This window comes from Pituophis catenifer, unplaced genomic scaffold, assembly GCF_029215685.1.
Source record: "Pituophis catenifer annectens isolate HBS135680 unplaced genomic scaffold, rPitCat1.0.hap2 SCAF_3, whole genome shotgun sequence".
Lineage (NCBI taxonomy): Eukaryota > Metazoa > Chordata > Lepidosauria > Squamata > Colubridae > Pituophis > Pituophis catenifer.
The window spans coordinates 142015808-142037631 of NW_027256883.1; the positions used below are offsets into that span (position 1 = coordinate 142015808).

At 35.4% G+C, this 21824-nt stretch overlaps 1 protein-coding gene across 1 annotated transcript in view; it reads right to left on the reverse strand.

The window, feature by feature from the left end:
* ST6GALNAC5 (ST6 N-acetylgalactosaminide alpha-2,6-sialyltransferase 5) overlaps positions 1-21824 on the reverse strand; it is a 78595-nt gene that overhangs the window by 25026 nt on the left and 31745 nt on the right. The window contains 2 exon segments of the mRNA XM_070941257.1: positions 9194-9254; positions 11836-11930. Of these exon segments, the coding sequence (XP_070797358.1) occupies positions 9194-9254; positions 11836-11930 (156 nt within the window).

Sequence of the window (21824 nt, forward strand, 5' to 3'; positions counted from 1 at the left end):
AATGCCTTCGGGCTTTAATAACAGGCTCATTATTACATCTGTAAATATATCCTTTAATCTCAAGCAGTTTAAATTGTCTTACCGCAAATATTTACTGATTATACAACATGACTCTTATCTCAAGGTGATAAAAAAACCCACCATGCTCCATAAAGCTTTCCATGTAACATTTTCTTTTCTAAAAAGTATTGTTGAGCAATGAAAAGGCATTGCTTAGAGAAAGTGTTTTCCGCTACATTAACCCCCTATTCAAGGGTTTGCCTGATAGTTAAAGCTTTCTGTAGAATAATTAAAATATAGCCCATCTTTGGAAATGCATTTACAAGCCCAAAAAAAGGAACTGTTTTCAAATAGTGAGAATAATGTAAGTGGGTACAAGAGAAGAAATAACTGTTGATCTTACATGCTTAAGAACAAAGAAGAAATCATGGCTTTAGTAAACAGACAGTATTACTTGAACACTATTGGTCTTGGATGAAATTTCACTGCATTATTTGCATTTGAAAACACATTCAGAAGTTCAGTGTGGCTCAAATATCCCATAAATTATACTATAGAAGCAATATGTTGTATTACTGCATTTGGGAACATTTATTTAATTATTAATGAATGCTTAATTCTTTTATCTCTTTAAAAATGGAACCATTCAAGAACTTTAGCATAATGACTAAAAGCAACTGGTAAATCAACACTCATTAAATTTATTACTACTGTTTTATTTTTAATGTGGTATCCAGCACACATTCTGTTTAATACAACAGAATAAAAATGAAATAGTAAGAAATATAATAGCAACAACAAAAAGTGTGTTGTGGTGTTTTTGATATATACTAAATTCATATAAATTTTATATAACTGTTTAAAAAAGGATGGCTGTATTTCATAATAATTGTCCATATATTATCTCCGTCTACAAGCAATTCATTCCTAAATCATAAGTAACATGAGATCTTCAATTCACCGAATTTGCCTTTTCAATATTGAAAGTCTAGTCTCTTAGCAAAGAGAGACTCAGAAAATCCATTTCTGTAGTCTAGCTGTCAATTTTCATGTAGTAGAAAAGTAGTTCAAAAGACGATGGCCATCCAGAAACATTAAATTCTAACTAAAATTGTACTGATATATAGTTTGATTGAACTCGCGAGAAGGCTTTCTTTTACAGCATGTTTCCCTGGACACAATGGCGAGGAAAGCGATGGAGCTTGAAAGATAAGACCTGAGTCCCACTTCTCGCCTGTCCCACCTGCCACCCCCAAATTGCATCCCTAAAGGGGCAGGTGGCTGAGTGAGGGGCAGGAGTCCTGTCATGCCTGGCGAGGGGGAGAGAAGAGACGGCAAGGGGAGCCAGGTCTTGTTCCACATGTCTTGCTTTTCCCCCGCTCCACCTGCCACCCTTCTCGATAAAGAGATGGCGGGGAAGGGAAGAGCTGTTGCCATTGGGATGGGGTGGGATGTGTTGGGCTGTTCGGCCTGCGCGACGAACAGGGAGGACAGGCGACATCCAGTCCCAAGCTCGCCGTCTCCTGCACCCCCAAAATAATAAGATCCCCCCAATAATAAGGCCAAGCCATTATTTGGTGGGGGGGGAGAGAAAATAAGAACCTATCTTATTTTCGGGGAAACATAGTAGTACTTTTTTAAAAAAAATAATAAGCCACAATTTAACAATCTAATAAATATTGAGGTTAAAATAATTCCCACTGTTTAAACAAAATGAGATTTTTAATACCCTGTTCCATCCAGACTTTAAAAACTGCATAATGAATTTTATAAAGGTTAATCATGGGCTGATTTATTTTAGAAGATTTGGTAAGCTCTTCTAATAATTTAAACATCTATGAAGCTGAAATTATTGTTTACCTGCAGAAATCAGGGAATACCATAGGCTGGAGAATAGTATATTTCAGCACAGAACATAAAAGAAAAAGAAATAAAATAAAATAAAATTACAAGAATCATACTAAGGCTGATTTTCTTCTGTTACTACCCCTCCCATAGTCAAATGATGCCTCTCCTATATTGCAGTCAACATGCAATGGATCAAACCGATTTATATATATGTAGCTAATACTTATTAGCCGATTAGATGACACTACCTTTACTAACAATATGACCAAATTATGTGATGCAGTGCCTAAAATGTGATATCAAATACTGTATCCCTAATTAAGCATATAACACACATTACTGGATAACATATCTGGATCACCGACTGTAGTACAGGTAGTTCTTGACTTACAACAGTTTATTTAATGATTGTTCAAAGTTATAAGGTCACTGAATAAAGTACTTAGGACCATTTTTCATATTGTTGCAGGAGCCCCAGGGTCATGTGATCAAAATTCAGACACTTGGCAACTGAGTCATATTTATGATGGTTGCAGTTTTCCGGGGTCATGTGATCATCTTTTGTGACCTTCTGACAAGGGTAGTCAAGAGAAAGCCAGCTTCACTTAACAATTGTGTCATTAACTTAATAATTGCAGTGATTCACTTAATATCTGTAGCAAGAAAGGTTGTAAAATGGGGCAAAACTCACTGAACAAATGTTGGGCTCAATTGTGGTTGTAAGTTGAGGATTACCTGTAATAAAGTATGCAAAGTCCTCTAGGGCCATTTTTTCCCCAATATCAGGAATACTTGATTTTGGAAATTTTCATATGTATGTATGGAGCAGAAGAATGGAGCTGAGGATCTGATGAATGCTGAGTAGCCTGATTGTCAATCGTGCTTTAAAATTCCATTTAAATTATGCCACATCAAAATCAAGTAAAGATTTATTTCTTCCATCTGTACACAACAGGAAGCTTCCCCCCCTCTTTTTTAAGCAGCAAGTAGGAGAAGAAGCAAAAGCTATCTTTCTGGTTTCTGCCGTGCTGATTTGAATATCTGCAGGCAAACAATCTAAAAAAAGTACAATAGAATATGACTGATAACAGACTTTCAGGCATATGAAATCCTTTTGTAAGCAAGACTTTTTTTTCATCAACCTCTCCCCTTCCTACAACCATCCCTTGATGATAAGATAGGAGGCAACATTTTATTTATTTATTCTATTTATATAGCAGCCCATCTTAGAATTGCAATGTGGAATTAAAAACTCATATATAATAAACAATTATTTTTGAATTGTTGGTAGATGGGATGCTCAAATTTAGAGTGGTTTTCCATTCTATAAATGTGTCCCAGAAGGAAAATTAGCATCAATCACGTGATTATTGAAGAGGCAGATAGCGTCAGGTTATCACTGACTCCTATCAACCAATGTAATAATGATCTAAGAAGAAAAAGCAATCAGAGAAAAGGAGGAAAATGCAATGGGAGAGAAAAAAAGGAAAAAATAAGGAAGGAGTGTGCTATGCGGATGAAGATGAGCAGGCTCTCAAGAAATAAATCCTTGTGTTTTATTTTTAAAAGCGTCCATGTAGTTTTCTATAAAATATCAAACATTGACAAAATTCATTTTTTTTTAGCTCAAATAAATAGCACTGAATTTCAATAATTCAGCAGTCACCTGTAAATAGGCTCCATCTTCCATCTTAAAGGTACCCCATCCTTAAAACGTGAAAACATAGTGCAGTGGAGCAATAGACAGCGCAACATATTTGCTGGTATGGTAGAGCAAAAATATATCTAGTCAAGCATGCAGCAATGACTACTAACACAATTTTTCAGCAGCTGGCCTTCAGATATCAGCCTTCAACATAGCTGCAAAATTCTAATCTGAAGCTACCCATGGCTGCTTCTTCCAAAAATGTGTCTATTCCTTTCTTAAAGGCATCTTGTGCAGGGACATTTCAGCAGAACCACTGAAATATTCTCACACAGCCTACAAACATATTTAAATTGCCATTTTAAAAAGGTAGCTTAGAGGCAGTCCTCAATTTACAACCATTCAAACCAACGATGGAGCCACCCAAAAAAGATACTTACAATCCAGTTTTTGATGGCTGCCCTGGTCTCTGCAGGCATGTGACTGCATTTCGGGTGCTCAGCAACCGGCCTGCATTTACAGCTGTTTGCTGTCTCCTATGGTCACATGATTTATAATGTTGGGTTTTTTTGTTGCCAAAAATGGGTTTACTTCCCCATAGCTAACAATGGGTTTGCTCAATACCCATGGTGTCCTCTTAACAATTTTATGTTAAGCAAATATGTTTAATGACCATTGCCATAAAATTGGGTGGGTCACATGATGACCCAGGTTACAACCATCATAACTGGAGACTATAAAGGGTAGGCTCCATCCTGGCCCTAAGTGTGTTTTAATCTGTGTTTCGGCCAAAATATTTAATAATTTGAAGGGATTTTTAATATTTGTATTATCTGTATTTTATCTTGGCTGTTCACCGCCCTGAGTCCTTCGGGAGTAAGGCGGTATAGAAATTTGATTAAATAAATAAATAAATAAATAAATAAATAAATAAATAAGTCGAGGACTACCTGTATTCCCCTGACAGACATGATAGAATTTGGAAATCAATTTGTAGCAGTTTTAATCAGATTTTCTGTCAAGCAGCAATGCTACTTTGGAAGAAATAATCCATGACTTAGGATACAAGGCCAGCAGTATGTTGTACTGAAACATATAACATTGATTTATCATGTTTATTTGACTTAGTTCGATCATTAAATTTGTTGTTTAACTCAAATATTCGGAATGCTTTGGTTAAGAGCAATATTCAAGTAATTCAACAGCCTAATTGGAAATCACCCTATAGGAAACAGTAAATACTTTGTGTCACGTAGATTGGCAGCACATAGCCAGGCTTGGCTAATTCAGAGAGCTAAGGCGAGCTCCTCATGTTAGAACTTAGATGGAAACCATTTGCAACTTAATGGATACACACACTAGAATGGGAATTCAAAAAATTATCCTGAAAGGCAGCACTGATGCCAGGAAAACTGCCTGGATGTTTACACTGTATGTAAATTGCCAAGTTTAAATGAAAAACAACTACCGGTATTTTAAAAATTATGAACATTTCCCAACATGACAATTCAAAAATACAGACTTATTTTGCATGATTTAAAATGTTATAAAAACACAGGGCAATGGAAATTGGGTGGAATAAAATTAATATTGACAAAATGCTGTGCATCGTGTATCCACTCATTTCTTTTCAGTAAATTTTACAGGAATTGCTTTCAGATGCAGTAATACATTGGCATCCTTCAGTCTCAAAAGACTATGGTATTGTGCTCTGGAAAGAGGTCCTGAAACAGCATCTAATGTGACTAAAAAGGCCAATTCAAGAGTGGCAATCCGTTCCTCACTGAGGGCAGATACATTCTGTCCCCTGCCCAGCCCCCAGATTTCGCTGGTTCCTAGACTGCCTCTTTGCCTCAGCCTGCTGAACAAATGTCTCTTCGAATTGGAGAAGGCCATGCTGCGTCTTTAGCCTCCAAGCTGAACGATTGGAGGTCAAGGTTTCCCAGTTGTTAATGTCCATTCCCAGGGCTTTTAGGTCCCTCTTGCAGATATCCTTATATTGCAGCTGTGGTCTCCCTCTGAGGCGCTTTCCCTGCACTAATTCTCCATACAGGAGATCTTTCGGAATCCAACCATCAGCCATTCTCACGACATGCCCAAGCCAGCGTAAACAACGCTGTTTCAATAGTGTATACATGCTAGAAATTCCAGCATGTTCCAAGACTGCGCTATTTGGAACTTTGTCCTGCCAGGTGATGCCAAGAATACGTCGGAGACAGCGCATATGAAAGGTGTTCAACTTCCTGCCTGCCGTGCTTAAAGGGTCCAAGACTCACTGCAGTACAAGAGTGTGCTCAGAACGCAGGCTCTATAGACCTGGATTTTTGTATGTTCTGTCAGCTTCTTATTAAGCCATATTCTCTTTGTAAGTCTGGAAAATGTGGTGGCCGCTTTACCCATACATTAATTCAGCTCAGTATCTAAAGAGAGAGTATCAGAGATAGTTGAGCCGAAGTACACAAAGTCATGGACGACCTCCAGTTCTTGTGCAGAGATTGTAATACAGGGAGGTGAATCCACGTCCTGACCCATGACTTGTGTTTTTTTTCAGGCTGATTGTTAGTTCAAAGTCTTGGCAGGCCTTGCTAAAACTGTCCATAAATTGTTGAAGGTCTTCAGCAGCGTGAGCATTGACGGCAGCATCGTCAGCGAAGAGGAAATCCCGTAAGCATTTCAGCTGGACTTTAGACTTTGCTCTCAATCTAGAGAGATTAAAGAGTTTTCTGTATGATCTGGTCTGGAGGTAAATACCCTCTGTTGCAGTTCCAAAAGCATGTTTCAGCATGACAGCAAAAAAGATCCTGAATAAAGTTGACGTGAGGACACAGCCCTGCTTCACTCCACTTCGAATATCAAAGGAATCTGATGTTAAGCCATCAAAAACTACAGTGCCCTTCATTTCCTCATGAAAGGACCTGATGTTGTTGAGGAGCTGAGGTGGACATCCAATCTTGGGGAGAATTTTATAAAGACCGTCCCTGCTAACCAAGTCAAAAACCTTTGTAAGATCTATGAAGGCTATGAAAAGTGGCTGTCTTTGTTCCCTGTATTTCTCCTGCAGCTGTCTAAGGGAAAATACCATGTCAGTAGTGGACCTGTTGGCTCGAAATCCACACTGTGATTCTGGATAGACTCTCTCTGCAAGCACCTGGAGCCTCTTCAGTACGACACGGGCAAGCAGCTTCCCTACAACACTAAGAAGAGAGATGCCATGGTAGTTGTTACAGTCACCCCATCAACTTGGTTCTTGTACAGTGTGACAATATTTGCATCCTTCATGTCCTGTGGTACTCCACCTTCCCTCCAACACAGACAGAAGATTTCATGCAGTTCAGAGGGGATGTTCTCTTTGCAGCTCTTCAGAACTTCAGCAGGTATGTTATCTTTCCAGGGTGCCTTGCCAGAGGCAAGGAAGTCCAGGGCCGCATTTAGTTCTTCTAAAGTTGGTTCACTGTGAAGCTCCTTCAAGACATGCAGGCACTCAATGTTATTTAATGCTTCTTCAGTTCCACATTTTCTCTGGAATATAACTCAGAGTAGTGCTGCACCCAGCGTGCCATCTGCTGTGCTCGGTCCTGGATAACCTCACCTGTAGCAACCTTCAGAGGGGCAGATTTCTTCTGAGTTGGACCTAAGGCCTGCTTGATGCCATCATACATCCCGTTGATGTTGCCTGTGTCAGCTGCTATCTGGATCCGAGAACAAAGCTGCAGCCAATAATTGTTAGCACATCTCCTGGCGGTCTGTTGGACTTTGCTACAAGCAGCTCGCAGAATCTGTAGGTTGCGCTCACTGGAACAGACTTTATATGCAATTAGACCTCTCCTTTTTTCCTCGATGGCTGGCGTCAATTCCCCCAAATGGGCTTCAAACCAATCTGCTGTTTTTCTGATCTCCTTACCAAATACTGACAAGGCGGCGTTATAAACAGCATTCTTGAAATATTCCCATTGTTCTGTATCATAGTATCTGATGCAGTAATAGTCCTAACATTATTTTATAATTCAGAATCAGAGAGAAGAAAACCTTGCTTTAAATTGCTTGACTCCTGTATTTCAAGAATGATTAGCTACTTGAGACATTTAGTTTAACATGTCTCTTCAGTTTGCCAGTTATGTTCCTGACTGATAACAATTTTGAAACTGCCCAACTAATATATATTATTATGCATGTATTATTATTGATGTAGGAAACATGAAAACTTCCCAATATATTTATGTCAATCAAGATAATTTATGTTCAATTAAATTCAAAGTTGATGAAGAAGAAAATGTAAATATGTAAACATCATTAGCAGACTAAAAACATTACATAATTTTCTACCCAAACACTTTCTTATAACCAAAAAAGAAAAGAAACATGAAAAGTCAGTGGAAAAGAAAATTTTGGAGAGGAAGTAAAAAAAAAATCTCAAGGTAAAATATTGACATCCTGAAAGTGACTGTGGTAAGAAAGTCCTTTATCTTCAACCAATTGTGCCTCATCCAAGGGGACAGGGAAGTCCATGAGAAGTCTCAGGGGAGAGAAGAATCAAAAGTATCTTCAATCCTACTTTTATTATATTGTCCACTTCCAAGATACTATATTAAATGCAATAATATGGGCAGAATATATGGTCTTTGTTACTTGTATCTTATCATATTTGAGGGAGCTACAATAATTCTGCCATGTATATTCAAGTAACTATTAGCAAATGATAAAACAATACCCATTCCATGAGCTTATCTAATATATTTCAGGAACTCCAAGTGGGAGTTGTAATAGAGGGGAAAATAGATTAACTTCAATGAATACTAAGTTTAAAATTCACACAAACACAAGGGGACAGTCTGACAAGGTTAAACAATTATGGAACTATAGAGAAACATCAATTATGAAGTTAAGATTAGATTCACCCTATACTTATAATTCAGTGTCTTGAAAGGACATGTTCTTACTAATTAGCATGGATTAAACAATATAATAAATAAGGTTCCTACTGAAATGCAACTTGAAAATATATTAACTTCTGCCACTATTTTGGCTGATTATGTACAGGAATAGAAATGTTCCAAATATATAAATTTATTTATGATATGTAGGCATTTCAATGACTGACCTCAGAGATCCTTGACCGATTAAACTTATGAAAACTTAGTACTCTGCACAGTAGTCAATGTACAATACTAGAACTGTCATAAAGTGAGAATTATTTCCTATGAAATAATATGCAAAATGACAAAGTAAAATTTAGCTTTAAAACTGCTTCAAAACATTTTATGCAAGACATATATATTTGATGCTATAGCATGGAAATGTGTACTATTTTTAACTATCTGCAGTTTATGTGTAACCCCAAACCCAGTATGCTTACTCAACTATACTCACTAAATCAAGTCTACTATAAACTGTGATTTATGAATTTGGTTTGCTTCAATTTATTTACAATAAATTGTATTTATTTTTTAACACATCAGAATGTGCACGAATCCAAAATGCTAAACCATATTTTTGTATTATGTTCAAAGGAAGGCCTGACCTATTCTGATAGCTGAAAATGCAAATGATCTGCAAGATGTAGCAATGAAAAAAAACACAGTTTAAATATAAAGATTAAACTAATGACAACAGTATAGAAACTGAAATTAGCCTTCAAACTGAAGAAGCTTTTTGGATGAGAAGCGGAATGTTTTCAAGGTAAAACCAAAAAAGTCCAGTTACCTTTTTGAAAAAGCATCTTTGGGACAACCATGACCTGGATGATTGAGAATCTCCATAGACTCTTGAAACTGAAGATACTAAGAATAGCTTTTCCTTTTGGGTACTATGAGGTGCATATATGTACAAAGATCTGAACCATATGGGCAATGGTTTGCATGTGATACTCTGTGTAAGCAAAAGTTGGGCTTTGAAAAAGCAATATAGGAAGACTATTGATCTTTGAACTTTGGGTGAAGACTCCTGAGAATACATGGATAATACAAACAAACGGGGTCATAGAGCAAATTAATAAAAATTCTCATTGAGATAACCCGGTTCAAATTATCACATTTTTTTACACAATTACACAGTCCTTGTTTTGTTTATTGATTATATTGAAGTAGAATTTGGGGGAATTGGAAAAATTCATAGTCTTATTTTCTGTCAATAGCTTCCAGCCCTGATTACTTTTAACTCCATAACATAAAACAACAAAATAGGATTCAGTAACAGTGGCAGAGAGACATGAGCTAAAAAGCATTGCTGTGGCTTAAAAATAAATATATTTTTTTGATGAGGCTCATGGTGATTTGGATTAGATTGGATATAAGCTTTTCACCATTAGGAAAAAGAAATCATAGTCCAGATAGAAAACAGGACTATGTTGGAAATATCAACTGGATAACTAAAGTTTACCATAATCAACTAAAGTTTACCAATAATAAGGTTTGAAAAAAATTTCCAGAACAGATCCGCTTATGTTCCCATGAATTCAGCCAGATCATGTGGGTATGTTTTACACCTTAAAATATCACATACCTCACCCCAGCTAAGAAAAGGAGAATTACCTAGTGTTTAATGAGAATGGTTACTCAGCAATAACAATTATAGAATAATAGGTAGGCAAATATTTAAAATATATTCGCTCCTGGATGTAGAACTTTTAAATACTTACTTCATGCTGAAATATAGCATACTTGACTACTTTATATCTATTTTATTTATTTATTTGTATCCAGCCTTTATTCTTTTTACCAATAACTCAAGGCGCTAAACATGTCCTTCCTACACCTTCCTCCTGCTATTTTTCTAACAACAACTACCCTGAGAAGTAGGTTGGATTAAGAAAGAGTGACTTGGCCCAAACTCTCCCAGCAATTTTCCTGGCTAAAGCGAAACCTGAACTCACCATCTTCAGCTTTCTAGGCTGATGCCTTAATCATTAGATCAAATAGGCTATGTGCACTGCTAATGTATAGTATAGTAATATACGTATAAATGTATACTATATATGTAATACATTTTATTCTCTAATATTTTCCATGCATTGGCTCCTCAAACTATAGTGCTTTCTTCTCTAATGGTTTGAATACTGTCAGTTTCTTAAATGCTAAAGAAATGAAAATTGCTTAGTGGGCTAGATAAAACCAAATCCAAATTCTTCACAAGATATCCATGGTTCAAGAAAACATATCTAAATGTATTTTCTTGAGTAGCAATTTTCATTCAACAGAAGTCACTAACAGCTGTATTTTAGACATTTGAATGTAAAGATAACAAAGGAAACCAGAAATGTCTTGTCTTCCATTATGCTTTGAATCGCTGAAATAAACGTTTCCACTTTCATGTTGTCAATCTATCAATAATTCTTACATTCTGCCTTTGTAGTAATTTGTACTCTTTTCAGTGTTTTATATTACATTTTGAAATATTTATGGCTCCTTTTAACATCTTTAGCCAAGCAAAATACATCTAGATAAAAAAGAATCCTCAAGCTAAGTAGTTTGCAAAATTAAAAAAAGCACTATCAATAATTAGAATTGCTTATGATTATTAATTTTCTATTCTTAAAATTATGTTTGGTTTTAAATCTCTATGCACCGCCCAGAGTCATTGTCATTAGTTTGATAGTCATATAAATGATTTAAATAAAGGAATGAATAAATAGTTCTTAACAATTTGTTAAGTTTGAGTGATAGTATTTAAAGACTGCAGCTGATCTAAATGAGATCTACTTTCATATGTTGAAAATGGCTTAGTTGCATTCTTTCTTGGTTAAAAAAAAGCTTTGCGGAATAATGCTGCTGCTAAAATAAAGTAATGAAAATATATCCTATTTAGAAGAACATTTGACATTTATTAAAAATATATACAAACATTTTAGGATTTAGATTTGCATCACCACATATAATCTTAATTGCTATTTGAATATCAATTAATTATAAGAGCCATGGTGGCACAGTAGTTAGAGTGCAGTACTGCAGGCTACTTCTGCTGATCACCGGCTGCCAGCAGTTTGGCAGATCGAATCTCACCAGCATCAAGGTTGACTCAGCCTTCCATCTTTCCGAGGTGGGTAAAATGAGGACCCAGATTGTTGAGGGCAAGAGGCTGACTCTGTAAACCACTTAAGAGAGGGCTGTAAAGCACTGTAAAACGGTATGTAAGTGTAAGTGCTATTGCTATTGCTATAAACTTGGGTCTTAAAACAGCTTATCAATTTATTTTTATGCCAATTTATCTATTCTGAAAGTATGAAGCAATTTAGGTATATGTAGTAGTCATGCTTGTAAATGCTTTACAACTAACTCAAGGTGTCTCCAAAAATGCAGATTTGTTCATACTGATCAACCTGCTTCTTAGACATGTCATTAATTAAATGCATATCCTGCCAAGACAAAGTCCTAATTCTTGTTTTTATTTTCCCCAAAGAGACATTGTTCTATGTTGTGGATGTCTTCCTTCTTTCCACCCTGATCTAAAACAAGCCCAAAATGATTTATTTTAAACACATAATCCCAACATGTTTCTTCTTTTAATCTCTAACAAATTAATTCAATTTTTCAAATATGACAGATGAAGATATCTAACACTATTTAAGCTTGTACAGTGTCAATCTAGCTACAAGTTCCTAGTAAAAAAAAAATAATAACTTTGGAAAAAAAGTTCAAAGAAGTTTTTTTGTTAAGCCTGTCTCCTACCGTCAAATCATAGATCAAAATCAATGGATATTTTACATTTTTCATATAGAAATTACTCAACTTAATGGTTTATTTCAAGTGTTGTATTTTTAGGAAAATAATTTACATAGGGATATAAAGGCACCATAGACAATTCATAAATTAAAAACATTTTGATACCCTGTTTCCCCTAAAATAATGTTGTGTAATAATTAGGCCAACACAACTTTTCTAGGTTAGTCAGAGACAGTGTATTGCGCAATAGGTTCAAAGCCCGTTTGTACATGAAGCTTTGAACAAAACTTAGTTACAATGGTTTTATACCCTTCTAAGACAAAGGATTCTGTTAACTCAGCAGTTTATGTGGTCATATACATTTATTATATTTAATTGACATTTCCTAATTACTAAGTTTTACATTATCTTTGCCAAACAGTCATAATTCTTCTTGTAAATCACTGAAGCATAGATTCAAATTATCTCTTGTTGATATTACATGTGGTCATCCTTGATCTCTTTTAACCTTCAAATGGTTAAAATGTCTCTATCTCTGATAACTGAGGGCCCCCTCTTCTGAATGTTTCTACTTCAAAGGAACTTTGTTCTGCCTTTGTACTGTCTCAACTGGATAAGCACATTTTCTTTCTTACAATACTATGAATCAAGAGGGTCCTTCAGTGATCATCTAGCTGGACCCACATTACCTACATTAATAAAACATCCCTTGATAATAAACCCAATCAGGCTTTTGAGCGCATGTGCTAAAATAAGCCCCCTCCCGGTGAAAATAAGCTCTCCCCAAAAATATTTAAATGCATGTGCAGCTGGTCCCCGCCATTTCCTCTGGTTTCCTTCATGTGCCCCAAAATAATAAGATCTCCCCGAAAATAAGGCCAAGCACTTATTTCGGGGTTCAAAAAAATATAAAACAGGATCTTATTTTGGGGAAACACGGTAGTAAACAACACTGTAAATGTTACCATGTAAAGGTTTTCAGTGGTTTACATATGGATAACTTAACATGCAAATATTCCTGCAGACAATAAAAATGCTTATATATTTGCAGTGTATATAAAGGAAATTGTAAGAATGTTTGCTGTTATTTCTATAGGAAGCTATCCTAACTACACCAGTGAGTCAAGAACTTTATACAGAGTTTCTCACTTTGTCTCTCATAGTTGAGGTCTACCTATGATGACAATTACAGGCCTATCTCATCTTTTTAAGTGGGAGAACTTGCACAATTGGTGGCTGACTAAATACTTTTTTGCCCCACTGTACTTGAAATTGCGTTTAATATCCATTTCACAAATGCACAATCCTGTCAGATGTAAGACCTTTTGTTTTTAGATTGTATTCTTCAAATGACACTGGTCAGCAATATTTTAAACATTACTTCTAATTTGCTCATAAAATTTGCCCATTGAGGCTGAATTGACTTGGCATGAGTTGAATTCTATCAATTTTTTTAAAGTTGTATTCTTGAGTAGTTTTTTACAATTATAGTATAGCTACTTAAAATCAAATTTTACTAGACCAAGAGCCACAAGAAACAGAATCCATACATTTTGACTGGATTCTAAGAAATGCAATCAATACCATTCATGCATGATATGCAAGAAATGTAACTCACTGCTCAGTTCATACTGTTAGCAACTAGTCATAATTTAATTATAAAATTGTATTTTATATAGTTGCCTCAAATACATGAAGGAAGCTGGATCGTTTCCCATTTGAAATTATTGTGCCTACATATAGTTATTGTGCAATTGTGTCTACATATAGCTATGGAAGATAGAAATCAAGGCTCATCCTAAATTATAAGGCTATTCAACGTTGTGCTATCCTAAGAAAAGACAAGATTGATTTAAAACTTGCTGATCAGTGCTACGTTCATGTTTACATACACTTCATGGACACTTTTTATTTTCAGCAGAGGTAAATAGCACATCTGTAACTAAATGGGCTTTGTGGGTTTTTTTAAAAAAGATGTCTACAGATAATCATATTGCTACAGAACATTATTACATAAAATATGTTCTCCCACACTGATTTGGCCCAAAGGCACAGTAGTTATAATTAGCTATAAACAATATTGATTAAAAGATTACAACTTTAATGACTCTGTGCCTTTCTCAAAATTAGTATATTAAAGTTAAAAAATATATTTTTTAACATTACTGCTAAATTACCTTGAGCTAGTTTAATTCTATTTTTTAAAAATCAGCAGTTTGTGTTTTACAATGAAAACAAAACATGAAAACCAATATGGATAAGCACAAAAAAATCAATAATGCTACGGATTTATTTAGTTGTTATTCTTCTCTCATAAATTTACAGGAGTTTAACTTTCCAGTTGATACGATACTTGATATTCTGTCAAAATTTGGATATCCTGATCGTGGGAAAATTAAAATTTGAATACACAGATATAGTCCTTCAACATGAGATTCTATCTTGGAGTTTTCAGAAGGGTTTTCTTTATATTTCCAGCTGTCCTAGATATATAAACATCCTGAAAATATACACGTTCACACTGCTATTGTTGCTGCTATTTCAGAAAATTGCTCTGAGACCAGGCTATCTGCAAGGGGATTGGGGTTGTCCAAAACATCAAGAGTGGGAATCACAATTGTGCCCTCAACTCCCTTTTGTACAGGCATCAATATTGCCTACACATACAGTGGGATGATACTTCAATTGCAGAGTTGCAATTCACCATCTTGACTTTTGTGACCCCAACCCACTCTATAGATTTTAAACAAATCAAAGATTGTCCTGTGAATTATTTCAACACAAATCTAGGCCCAAAAGCACATTGCAGCAAAATAAAACAGCTAAACACAAGAAAAATAGTCTTTTTTTTTAGACTTAACAGAATCAATTATGGTAAAAAAAAAATACTGAGATTGAATACTAATGTAAAGAGTCATTCAAGGACCCAAAAGGTAGCACAAGTCTTTTTTTAGGATTATTATAATTATTATAATTATATGATTATTATAATTATTATCAAATTTAGTTGCCATCCATTCTGAAGTTCGATGTGATTCTGAGCAGCTTACAGTATACTCCTGTTAGAGACAGAAGTCAACAAACAGCTCATTATGAATTACAGGTAGTCCTTGATTTACAACCATAACTGAGCTAGAATTATGGTCATAAATTGTTGTGGTCATTAAGCAAGCTCAAGTGACTGCCTTGCTTAAAAATCTGGCTCTCCCCATTACTGCCATTAAGTGGAACATGGGGTGGCGGCCACTTCTAGAATGCTACAAGGCAACCTCTGCAGGAATGTTGCATGACAAATCGGATAGGTGCTCTTTCAGAAAGACAATCCACCTTTCCAAAAGAGAATCAGCCCATGGTTTTCCTATACAAAAGCCATCTAGTGCCATCCTGAAAGTGGATGCTGTTTTATAAGCTTCCAAAAGATGGCCAAAAAAATCGCCTTTCCAAAAAGATTTCTGAAGATCATCTTTGTGAAAGAGAATCAGCTGATGTAGAGCAAGGGGTAATGGGGCAGGGAGAAGGCCCCAAGGATGTGGGGATCCACCAGGATGGGTAGCAGGCCAAGATTTTGGGGGTGCTGTAGCAGCTATAACCACAAGTATAGGTCATACGTCTCTTTGCTCAGCACCGTCATAATTTTGAATGGTTGCTAATTGAATGGTCATAAGTCAAGGACTACCTGTAACAACTGTAATAATCAATATGAATTTAAATGATAAACAGTACAATAGAAAGGCCTGGTTTATCAAATCATTTATATTTATTTATCACTCAAGTGGTCAGCACCTACTATAAAATACTTCTATGGTAATTAAAAATATTTACTAGTGACATGCTGTATTTCAGATGTATTCCTTTAGCAAGAGAATTTTTAAACCTACAATATATTTATAATTTTTAAGGATGTCATGCAGTTATTAAAAAAATTTAAATAAGCAATTGCAGATTTATTCATTATTAAAGAACAATAGCAATTTTCAGTAGAAATGCAAACGAATCAAATTATGTAACCTTTTAATATAATGATGCAGAGACCCAAAACTATTAACACATACATTCAAAGATCTTTTCACAAGATAAAAATCTCTTCTTATGCTAAACCTTCAATTTCCTGTTTTAATCACCTGAACTATGAGATTAGTCCCTGAGAGGAAGCACTGAAATTCAGAAGAGGCAGCATAAAAGGTCCGTTTTATTTAGCTCACTTTTCAACTCTAATCTGGTACTAATATTAATAGTAAATATTATCAGGATTTTATATTTTCATGTGATAGGGACCTCAAAAAGAATTAAAAGAGAAACTTGCAAAATAGGAAATCTGCATTCTAGGTTAAATGACCAAGAGTTTATTTTAATCCAACAAAGATAGTGCTGTACAACAAAATTAAACTATCACAGATCCGAAGAACCAATCTTGCAAATTTATATTGGAATCTATTAGAAGGCATTTTTCCCTTTTCTTTCAATCATACTTTTGTAATAAGATGTTGAATAAAACAGGCAGTGTTCCATCTTAAGAGATAGAACCAGTCTTGACCTTTATTTTATTATAGCTAGAGATAATTACTTGATATTAATGTAGGTATCAAATACATTCTTGAATTTCAATGAAAGTTATTGAATAGATTTTTAGGTCAGGTTTCCCCTTAAAGCAAAGAAAAAAGTAACTATTGTACAATATACACACAGCTAATAAAGGGTCCTAGCTTCCATTACTTTTCAGAAAAAAATCAATTACTTCAGGGTCACAGCCCTATTGTTCTACATGAGATGTTTTTCATATAGTTTGTATCTAGTTGGAAAGAAAATTATTTTTTAGGCTGGAAAAATTGACACTTTTATTTGGTATAGAAGCGATAGGATATAAACCTTATTATATGCCAAATATTCTAGGCTTCACATGTACTTCAATATAGTACAGTTTATTAAGAGTTATTTGACAATCATTACAAGTGCAACAAGACCCGTCATACACCTGTACAGTGATATATCTGTATCTATATCTGAATCCATGATTTATATGGATTGTAGAACTGCTTACACTTTGAATCCCACATACAATGATCCATATTGTTTGGATTATCCAAACTCAGGCTGGCTGTTACAGAGTGAGCTCATATTCACAGTAGCATTGTTAAATTGTCAAGCAGAGAGAGTGCATATATCCTTAAAAACTGTACAGGTAGTTCTTGACCTATGAACATTCACTTAACTACAGGTCGAATTAACAATGGCCTCTGAAAAATTAAATTATGACCTAAATTTAAACTTACAACCGCTACCTTACCTCCATGATCACATGATTGCAATTTGGCACCAGCTTTCATTATGACCAGTTGCAGCATCCTGCAGTCATATGACAACTTTTTGCAAAAAAACATCATTGGTTAAAGTAGATTCGCACCCACGACCACAGTGGCTTATGACCATCGTAAAAATTGGCATAAAATTGTATACGATCATATGATGACTCAACTTATGACTCCAATGGAAATTCCAGTCCCAATAGTGATCATAAATCAAGAACTACCTGTATAACAAATTAGGAACAACACTCACAACGTGACATATCACCCAGGCAAGGTATGTTATGGACCCCATCAATTAAAGAATTTTGATTAATGGTATCCAGGAAGAGACTCTTCTTTGCTGTTGTCCCCACCCTTTGGAATATTTTTCCCCTAGAGATGAGGTGGGGCCCCTGATTTCCTGGTCTTTTGCAAGTGTGTAAAGACCTGGTTTTGCCAACTTGCATAGGACTGACAGAATGGCGTGAAACCTTGGGGGTGGTTAGGTACCTTGAAGGTGCTCCCCCATCTTTTAATTTTTAATTATTTGAACTTTGTTTTTTACAAGACTCCCATTTAACCGATGTGTTGTATTTTTATATGACATTTATGCGTTTAGCTGTACATAGCCCAGAGTCACTCTGAGAGTGAGATGGGTGGTATCTAAATTTGATAAACAAACCAACCCTGTGTGGGTCCTTAGAATGCTATTTTTCTATGCCCCAATCATTGTTATGCAGTAACAACAAAACGAGTGCCATGTGATTAGCTGTTTTCCAACTGTGTGTGAAATGCCCTAACAGACTCATTCTACTCCCAAAGTGTATGTGCAGCACAATTAGCCTTCCTATTGCTTGAGCAAAACTGGTGAATGGAAAAATCAGCAGAATTTGGTGCTTTACAATATTTAGTCCCAATGGATGGTAATCTGACATCTCAAGAATTAACAATTTACAGATTTTAACTATATAATCTTTGCTATGTCGTGTCTCGTTTTAAATTGCCTAGTGTTTTTTAATTGTTACTCTATATTGTTACCCCATTCTCTAGCACTGATGATGTTACCTAGTTTGAGTAATGAAATGGCTGCAAGAAAACAGGCAAGCTCAGAGTACCAACGACCCCTTTATAGTCTTGTTTTGTGAGATGCTGAGAGTCCTGAATTTGCACCAATATATAAATTTTATAAATAAACAAACCAAGAAATAAATAGTACACCATATTGATGACTATGTGTATTAACAGAAGGGAATTAATGATAGATAAGTGATAGAATTTGTTCCTTATAAATATCTCACAAATCCAATACTTATGTATTACCACATTATATATGTAGCGGTTATATATTTAATGGTTAAGGCACCTGGATAGAAACACCGCTTAGCGTGGCCCAAAAGCCCTACTAAGCAGGTATATACAAAAGTATGAAGGCTATTGCTTAACGCATTGTAAGCCGCCCTGAGTCTCCGGAGAAGGGCGCCATATAAATTGAACCAATAAATAAATAATAAATAAATAAATATGATGTGGTGATAACCTTGTGTAACTTCCAATGCCAAAAATGATTCCTATGTAGTCTGATGAGCACAAATATGATTAGTACTGTTCTACTTGGTATTTACCTGTAGGGTTAGACTTAAGTTAGTTATAGATCTTTATTTTTTATTTAGATTTTTTAAAATCCTGTCTTCATTATTCTTATAAATAACCCAGGGCAGCAAAATACCTAATTCTCCTCCTCCTTCTATTTTTCCCACAACAACAACCTTGTGAGGTAAGCTGGGCTGAGAGAGTATGACTGGACTAAAGTCACCCAGTCGGTTTTCATGTCTAAGGTGGGACTAGAACTCACAGTCTGCTGGTTCTTTTTATACAAAGTCAGCTTATTGCCCCTACAATCCGGGTCCTCATATAACCTTTCGGTTGTCAACAATATAAATATTTGATTGTAACATAATCAAAACACAATAGTTAACCTTGCCATTTCAATAGTTTGCCCTGAAGACCCCCAACTTTATCAAATCTCTCTTCAGTTTCTATTTCAGTTAACATTTCAGAAAGGCTAGCAGCTTGAAGATGAGCAGTGGCCGGAGGCATATTTTGTTCGCCTTCTGTAGGAATAAATGTTACTTTTACTTAAGAAAAAAAAATCTGATGTGCTTAAGGATAAATATGACCAAGGACAAAGCAGATCTGCTTGAAAGAGAAATCCCTGCATTCTTTTATGCAATAAAAGTGGAGTGAGTGTGTTATACAGAGTAAATAGGCTTTTCTTTTCATGAATACTAATTATTAATTCCTGTGCTACTCATACATAAACAGAATGTGTACACAAAAGTAGAAACAACCAGTGCAGATATTGAAAAATCCATTTCTCCATTGTTTTGAGAAGATATTCACGAAGAAGCAACATAGCCAGTGAACAAATGCTTATTTGAATCTTAAGATGCTTTAAGTGTTTTATTCTAGAATATAAATGAATTCTAATTGCCAGGCCATCTTGCTTTAATATATGCATGTAGCATCAAAAAATATATAGTGGTTTATGCTATTGGAAGGAGTTTCATGCAGGAATTGGGTTTTGAGCTTGAGAACCCTGCTGACTGAACAAATGACAAAAACTGATAGCCGAAGAGAGCAGGGAGCCATGCTGAGAGGCAATACCGAGGGCTGAAGCAGACTTCAGCAAATCACAGCTTCCAGCACAAATCTGACCAGAAAAAAAACTGACATTTTTTGATAGTTTATAATATACAGATAATAGTTCGTTCTGATCAGGTTAAATGACGAAAGGTGATTTAGTCAGTGTGGCTCCCATATACTTGAACTGTCTTCTGGGAAACTAGACTAACAGGAAGCTTATAGTAATGCCTGGCTAGCGTGCCACAAGGGCACATCTCCTGAAATTCCGCAGATAAATAACTGGATTACAAATGGGTGCAATATTAGAAGTACAAATAATTCTAAAAATATTAGGAAATCATTTTACTGAAAAACATGTAGGATAAAAGGCCATTCTAACTCCAAGACCTGCAGTAAAGGATCCAGTTCCTTTACCGGCAACGAAGTGATGCTCTGGTAATATTCAATGTTTTTCTATCTTCCTGGATCCTTTCCCCCCCCTCTTAAGTTGCCCTCTTATCTAATTAGATTGATATCTGTGGTTGCAATTATCTTTTCTAGACTCTACTATGCTTATTGTGTGTGATACAGAATGGAGAACTGATCTAGAAGTAAAATGCTTCCAGAAAGATAGGAGTGTCTCCCTAAGGTGACAGGAAAGGAAACTTGATCAACTAATCAGATCTTGCCATGATGTGGTCACTAGGACCACTGTGATCAGGTCCAACTATCTCTATGCCAAACCATGGTTACTAAGCTATCCTGTTTGAGAAATAACCTGTTTAATATCTCTTGCTACTTTCAGTTACCTGCAATAGCTACATTGGCTTGTCACATAACCCAAAATATAAATCAAGTATTATGCATAACTTTTAATATATTGCATTTATCATACTGGCAAATACATCTACATATTTTGCAAATATCATCTGTTTCATTGGCACTGAATTCATCAAGAAGCAAAGTTTATAATTGCTAAAAATGCAAAACCATTAACGTCTGTATTCTGGTTTGCATTAAATGATGGTATATTGCCATTTTTTAATGAATTCCACTGATGGTGGAATAGATATGTACCAGTATGTATTTTTTTAAAGATTCTAACATAGTTCCCAAACAAATTTACTTGAAAATAATTTAATGTAGATTAGAGTTAACTCTAACATAGTATGCTATATAGGTGGTCCTTGATTTATAACCATAATTGGGACTGGAACTTCCATTGTTAAGTGAGGCAGTCATTAAATGAGTTGTGCCCAGTTTTAAAAACTTTTTTTGTGGGATCAGTGGTCATTAAGTAAATCACATAGCTGTTATGATGGTTGTTAACTGAATAGTGTGGTCTTTAAGCAAATCTGGCTTTCCCCATTGACTTTCCTTGTGAGAAGACAGCTGGAAAGGTCACAAATTATGATAACTTGGCCCCAGGTTGCTGCAACCATCGTGAATACATGCTGATTGCCAACCATCCAAATTATGATCATGTGATTATGTCTCCATTGTAGTGGAGTTAAGGACTATTTGTATACTGATAGAAAAAACTTGATCGGTCTCTTAAAATTTTTATTTTGTGTTGAATGAGTACATTCATTTACTCTTTTAATTAAAATACTTCATTAATTGACTACATGCTTCACATAAATGCAAGCATCAAATATCAGATGCAAGGAGGAATGTGTATGGATGCTTCTATGCTGCTGTTGAAAAGAACAAGCAAAGCTTGTCTTAAAGGCTAAGTTCACTGCTCTGCAAATATTCTTTTTTTTTTCA